Source organism: Chaetura pelagica, unplaced genomic scaffold (assembly GCF_000747805.2).
Source record: "Chaetura pelagica isolate M959 unplaced genomic scaffold, ChaPel_1.0 scaffold53, whole genome shotgun sequence".
NCBI lineage: Eukaryota > Metazoa > Chordata > Aves > Apodiformes > Apodidae > Chaetura > Chaetura pelagica.
The window spans coordinates 4,273,900-4,281,131 of NW_009952880.1; the positions used below are offsets into that span (position 1 = coordinate 4,273,900).

The 7,232-nt window shown below is 39.5% G+C and overlaps 1 protein-coding gene across 1 annotated transcript in view; it reads left to right on the forward strand.

Moving 5' to 3' along the window:
• The first annotated feature begins 1,157 nt into the window (after positions 1-1,157).
• COL14A1 (collagen, type XIV, alpha 1) overlaps positions 1,158-7,232 on the forward strand; it is a 121,528-nt gene continuing 115,453 nt past the window's right edge. Inside the window, exons 1-2 of the mRNA XM_009995374.1 lie at positions 1,158-1,233; positions 6,834-6,950. Coding sequence (XP_009993676.1) covers positions 1,158-1,233; positions 6,834-6,950 — 193 coding nt within the window. The remainder of the gene's footprint in view (positions 1,234-6,833; positions 6,951-7,232) is intronic.

Consider the following 7,232-nt stretch of genomic DNA (forward strand, 5'->3'; position numbering starts at 1 on the left):
ACTCTGCCCTGGTGATGCCTCGTCTGGAATACTGTGTCTAGTTCTGGGGTCCCCAGTTCAAGAGAGACAGGGAACTACTAGAGAGAGTCTAGCAGAGGACAATGAAGGTGACTGGGGGATTGGAGGATCTCTCATGAGCAAAGGCTGAGAGAGCTGGGACTCTTTAGCCAGGATAAGAGAAGGTTGAGGGCAGATCTTATAGATACCTATAGGTATCTAAAGGGTGGGTGCAAGGAGGATGGAGTCAGACTCTTTTCTGTAGTTCCCAGTGACAGGATGAGGGTCGATAGATGTGAGCTGGAACATAGGAATTTCCATTTAAATATGAGGAAAAACTTCTTTACAGTGAGGGTGACAGAGCACTGGAACGGGCTGCCCAGGGAGGTTCTGGAGTCCCCTTCTCTAGAGATATCCTAAACCTGCCTGGATACAGTCCTGAGTAATGTGCTCTAGGCCATCCTGCTTTGGTGGGGGAGCCGGACTAGATGATGTCTAGAGGGCCCTTCCAGCTCTTACAATTCTGTGATTCAGTGAACTAATCCATTTTTATCTCACTGGAGTTATTGAACACATATTATATATGCTATGTTATGCAGGCTTGCAGGGCAGTTCTCATCTAAGGTGTTTTTAATTACAGAATCCTAGAAGAAATATTTTAACATTGCATTCTGGATGCTTTCTGTATATACAGTAGATAATGGGTTTAGTCCTACTTTGTTATCTAGAGATTCTGAGTTTTTTTCAGGGAGCTTTACCACAGATATCTTGATGAGCTGCTTGCAAGACTGGATTGTACAGAGGTAGCCATTTTACCTTGTTTTGTGTAGTGAATTCTACTTCGAATACCTGTGTACACCTAACAAAGAATATCAGTGTTCTCTTTACTGGGGCTGAATTTTCAGAACTGCTGAGGAGCCCAGATGTGGTTCTTTGTCCCTTTCAGATAAAATATGCTTTGGTTATAAAACTGCTGTCAGGATGAAATCTTGGCTCCACTGGTGTCTATGGCAAATTCCTAATTTTTTTAAATGGAATTAAGATTTTTTTTTTTCCACACTCTTCATTAAAGAGGATGCCTTATCTTTGTAAGTTTCATAAGTCTTTTTGTTCTATATGTTTTCAGACCTGCTGATATTGTGTGTCTTGAGTGAAAGAAGATGCTTTGTCAGTATAAAATACAGAGCTGTTTCCTGTTGGCTTTATCTTTCTTCATCAGTGATGCCCAGAGCCAAGGTAAGTTACAAATAAGAAGGTGGAGCTTTTTGCTCTGATGTGCAGAAATATTTTCTTATTCCAAATGCAAGTGTAACTTCTCTCTTGGTATGCTGTGGATTCAGTATTACTGAAATGGAGCAGAAGTTTTGCTGCTGATCTTAGGTAGGGCAGTGAGTGTGTGTGTGTTTCTGTGTGTAGAATTACTTGTTCATGTGTGCTTCTCGAACCGAGTATCTCAAATAGCCTAAGTCTTCTCATATTCAGGTGTCTCAAAATCAGTTATATGAAACAATATTTTTTTTTTACTCTTATTTACATGAAAGTACTAATCAGAGATTACTGTGACTATTCTCTGTGTAATCATATAAATTTGAAGGACCAGCTATGATACTAAGCTTGTATGGAATATATATTTTCTTTTTCTTTGTTGGAGCAGTAGCTATTGTAGCACTTACTTCATACAGTATTCACAGAACTGTTAAATGTCATAGACTACTTCTGCAGTGTTGGTTGTTTGGTTTGTTTTTTTTAAAATCTCCTTTGTGGATATTAAAAGATACTGCTGAGATTGTTAGGCTTAAATGCTTGTTGAATTGTATTGACAGTGGTTTGACTTCTAGACAAAATTTATCCTGTTGTTCGGGGAAGAAAAGAGGAAAAATGCCAATGGATTTTTCTGATTTGTAAAGAAAGATGTTTCTCTCAACTTCATGTATATGTAATCCCTTTGATATGAGGCTGCATAGTTGGGAGCAGAATTTGATGCTGGGGCTCTTGTTATAATACATGATTCATGAGCACGTTCAGAGATTAGTGGCAACCTGAGGCTTTCCAAGTTCTGGTAAATGCCTGTAGCAATGCCGTCCAGTCTGCGTGGTGCTCAAGTGCTGGGGAAGCTTACCATCTTGGATGCTTGGGAATCTGCAAGTGTTTATAAACCTCTCCCAGAACTTAGGGACACATGTAAGCAGTAATATTTGATGTGGGCGATGTGAGGTGAATGAAGAAATACATGTTCTCAATGTCCAACACATCAATTCTGGTCAGAAATGAGGTCCAGAATGTTTGTGACTTAATGAGCCAATAAAGCAAAGCATATGGTTAGTCCTCTCTCTGTGTGTTTCAGTCCTGATACATATGGTTAAGATTTGCAAAATGAGATTGGGGATTGAAGTCCTTATCCAGAAAGTTTTGAAAAATTCCTTGAGCTTGGAAACTGTACTTTTCCACCCATTCTTTAAAACAAAACAAAAAAACTCCACCACACTTTGATTTACTTGGTCACATGTAAGGGAGAAAACTCAAACTATTAATACAAGGAAATGAAGGTCAGAGAAAGTTTTTTCCACAATCATCACACCAGCAGAAGCTAGGGTTGGTGTATTTAATGAATAAAGAACAATACTGCCCTTGTTCTTACACTGTTTCAGTAAGCATCAGCTGCTGGATGCTGTCAGCAGTGTGATACTAAGCTGAGTGGACTATTGCCTTGGCCCAAAATTACTGTTACGTTATTGAATGAGGTGATATGAAGTCTCTATTCCATACTCACAGAATAAAAATCTCTTGCTACATATGAAGTAATAAGATGTTTCTCAAGTCATTTCTTTTTTCAAGGTTGCCACCTTTTGCAGTAAGCTCTTCATGCAGCTGGCTAACTATTTACAATTTATTACAATATTGACAGTATGTTTGTTTTAAGGAATTTGATACTCTGCCAAGGTGTAGGAGGAGCTGGTATTAGTTCCAGCTTGTGCTTCCTTCCTTTGGCAAAGATGCTCAGGTAAAGGTGTGTAATGTGATTTCTTGGAAAGGAGAATGTGTTCGGAAGACTGAAGTCAACATGCCTCAAGCTACAACTTAACTCCTTCAGCTGAGGAGTTACCTGCCTTGAGCCATGTGGTTTTATCTCATTTATTTCTTGAACAGCTTATAAACCACATAGCACAGTTCAGTTTTTGCTCAACACCAACTATTCTTTCATTGCTGCCGTTTCTTCCCCATTCAGCATAATGTCACTTAAAGAACAGCAACGAAAAGACCCAGTTTTTGTGTGTTCTTATGTAGTATAAAAATAATTCTGGGCAAGAAAAATACTTTAGAATGTTCCATTTATTCGTAAAGTAACTTCAGTAGTTTTCTTTCTATATTTGAAGATGGAAAGTTCTGTGTGTGTAGCCACAATTTCCATGTGATTGCTTAGTAATTATATATGTATTAACTTGTTCAGTTCTTGTGACAAAACTAAACTGGAAGCCACAAGATTTAGTTCATATTGACTGTTAGCTGCACATCTGCAATTTATGGTATTTTCCCTTCTGTTAAGATACTGAATAGTTCAAAACACTCCCAAAGACTTGTGTATTTGGAGTGCTAATTTATCTGGTGACATAAGCCACAGCCTTGAACTTGTCTGCAGTTTTCTTTTGGGTGACTGCTCTAATGTTGCTGACGGCCATTCACTTTTACATTCCTGTAAAACCACTTAAAAATCAGTAGCTAGAGCTTGTTATCAGTTAACTGACTCAGCTTGGATTAATTTTTTTCCCTTTCTGCAAGAAGTGAGATTTTGTTCCACAGACAATAAAGGTCCAAAGAAATAAAGATAATCCTCTTCAGGTTGGTGAATGTGTAGTAATTCCCATCAATATTTTGTTGTCTGTTCAAGTTAGATTTTTAACTTTCTTAGCTATATGTACTTTTCTATGCCAGAACGTTAGTCTTTGCACAACTAAGACACAGTTGAATATCTGTCTGGTGAATAATTCTTTTCTTCCTTCTGGTTAACTGCTGTGTGGGAATGTCCATTCCCCTGCACTGCCACCTTTGATGGAAAAAGGACCCAGTGAAAACTGACTAGTTATGTAAAGACTATTCTGGCACAACTTTTCTAGTCTTTTACATTATAACTCTGTAGTAAACAGAAAAAACTTTTGGTGATTGTCCTTCTTTGCTTGTAAGATCTGTGGTTGTTTTTTAGGGGCTCACAGAATGTACCTGGTTTGGTGATGGCTAATAGCAAATAGGCCAGAAATATGCTTCTTTGTTAGAAGGTGCTTTCATAAACTGTAAAGTTGAAAATAGGACAGAATGGAATGGCAGGGGAAGGAAGAAGATGGCAGAGAAAATGAACTCTGAATTATTTTTGTTGGTCTTCCTTGACTTTATTGCTCCCTGCTCTGCCTCTTAATCCCCATACATATTTACCACTTAATCCTGGTAAAATGTACAGCATTTTTACACTTGCATACTGTTGTTGTTTAAAAGTTTCACTATTCCTTAGATGAAATAAATTTAAAAAGGTATTACATATTTTGCAAACTTCCAGGTATGATTTGTCTCTCTTGGTTCATTCAGCCCCAATTCACTGTGATTTATGTACACCTCAAAGACAGAATGCATCTTGAGAATGAATTAAAAGCTGTAATCCATAACTACAGTCTGCTTGGCTTTTAAAGCTTTTTGCCACAGTCTGTGTCATGTTGTCACGACAATTACAGCATGCTGAATGTTCCTGCAGAAACCTGCCCAGCAAAACATTTTACAATATGAGGGCCAAATTTTCAAAGAACCAATTTTGTATTTGCAGTGATTCCTGTACACACTCTTGCTTGCAACCTCTCTTCCTCTAAACTTCAGAGAGGTGACAGCAGTCTGAAGGTGAGGTCTGACAAGATTGTGCCTAGCAACTGGGGAAACCTACTCTTTTGGTGGAAGCCTCGTGCTGTGAATCAGACCAACTCCAAGTGTGTGGAATTGGTGTGCTACTTGCTGTTTCTGTCCCCTTTCTTCTCTTCTTGAGCTTACTCTCTGAAGTCTGAGAGTGTGGAGGTGTTACTAAGCTGCTCTTAGCACTGACTTACTCTTTTCTGTGTTCTGATGCTAAGTTCTGCAAGGCAGAGAAGTGCAAAACCTGACTTTACTCTGGCAAAAGTGCCCTGTGCAGACTGAGAGGCTGGATATGATGGAATATATCTATGTATTAAACCTCTAGATTCTTACTTTGAAGACTCAAGTATTTTTAATGTTAGATGGCATTAAACACTACCCCAAATCTTGAACAACTACAGCCTGCCTCTTTTTCTTTCCCCTCAAGTCTTGGAAAAAGCAGCATGTAGGAAAAAGTAATCAGGTCAGGACAGGTCTTTGGCTGCTGCTGGTGCCAGAGCTGCATTGACTGTAACAGGTCAAATGGAGAGGCCAGAGACTCTTGGACAGCACATTTTGCCTGTTGACTCACATGCTCCATAAGCTGTAGTCCCTATATCTCAGAAATATAATGAGGACTATTGGCTCCATATATCTAGTGGGCCTATGGGCATGAGAATAGTCAATTAAGAGCTGTCTTAGGCCCTGGAGCAATGAAATTGCCACTTATCCCCTTCAGATAGTTTCCCTAGTTTCTTGGATTTATCAACAGAAATCTTAAGGGTGGTAGTGGCAGAGGCACTGAGGGTTTGGAAAGAGAAGGGATGAGGTTGATGGAGATGTTTAGTAAGCTTTTCTAGTGTTTTCTGTTGCTCAGCCTCTGGCTAGCTTCCGTGGATGCCTTTTCCTCTAGATCAGTTTGTTCTCTGGGAGCCAAACCCTATTCGAATGTCTAAAGAGTTCCCCTTGTTGCCAGCCTTGGACACCACAGGCTGTGCACCTAGCAGCTCTGCTTCAGCTTTTTGCTGTGAAGGAGAGATGTGGTTCCCTGGAAGTAAGCAGAAGTGCTATCTAGGGTGTTGTCCAACATCCATGGAACTTGCCTGAGGAAAGAGATGCAAAGTTATGGAAGATTAATTAACGTTAATTAAGCACAACGTTGCTGATATTGCAGTAACAACTTGGGGTGGATTTTCCATTTGTCTGTGTATTGCTTCACTGAAGCTTCACCTCTTTCTCAATCATTTCCTGCTTTTATTCCTTTCATTCCTTTTACCTGCTGCTTCTCTTTGAAACTGAGGTGATGGCACAATATACATAGAAGACAGATTTGCTTACCACCTCCAGATTGCCCGTCTAAATCTTGACTAGCCTTTGCATGCCTACCACTCTTGATGAGACTGAAGCAGCACTTGCAGCTGGGCAAGTGTGTTTGCTGCAAGGCCAGGTTTGCAAATTGAGCAGCCAATATTCCTTCTGCCTTGTACATGTCTGTTTTTCCTCTTGGCTACTGTATCTTTACAAGGCTTTGAAAATTTGGCCCTGAGTGACCTTAAATGTGGGGAAGTATCCACAGCAATGCAAGGGAGAGAAGGCTAGTTAATGCATCTTGTCAGCATAAGCAAGGAGAGCAATTTTAGTTCCCATATATTAACAAAGAGCATTTTTATTGCCAGCTTTGCCTGCTAAACTAGAGTCTTAACATCTAACACTGTTTGTCTTTGTCTTACACTGTTAGGTTGTTAGTTTGTTTTCATAAAGAGATAAATAAAAGGTATGTCTGAGGGAAGTAGTGCACCTGGGGATGTTGTTTTACAAACTAATAAACTGATGTATGTGACATTTTTAATAACTTGCATCCTTTATCGTTAAAATTTTGTGTTGTCTTCCTCTCTGTGGTTTTGTTTGTTTAAAATTTGTGGTTGCTTTTTATTTGAATTTAAAATGTTGTTTTCTTTCCCCACTTGCAGTGTCCCCACCAACAAGGCTAAGATATAATGTAGTCAGTCCTGACAGTGTACAGATCTCTTGGAAAGCCCCAAAAGGGCAGTTCACTGGATATAAGCTTCTTGTCACTCCAAGTTCAGGTAAAACAAAAGTCTGTATGTTGCTTTTTAAGATGAAAGGACTGTCATCCTAAGGCTGAACAGCTTTTCCAAGGCTAGTGCCATCCTTCAGGATAAGAGAACAGTGAGCAAGCTGTGGATAACAGACTATTGGCAGGTCAACAGAAGAGAGAAATCGATCTCACCAGAGGGTGATCATAAGTATTCAATTCCCATATTCTATGCCTAGGGTAGAAGTGGGTGGTTGCTAGTTACTTTTCATCCGTAGTCCTCAGAAATTCTCACTGATCATTTGTCTTTACC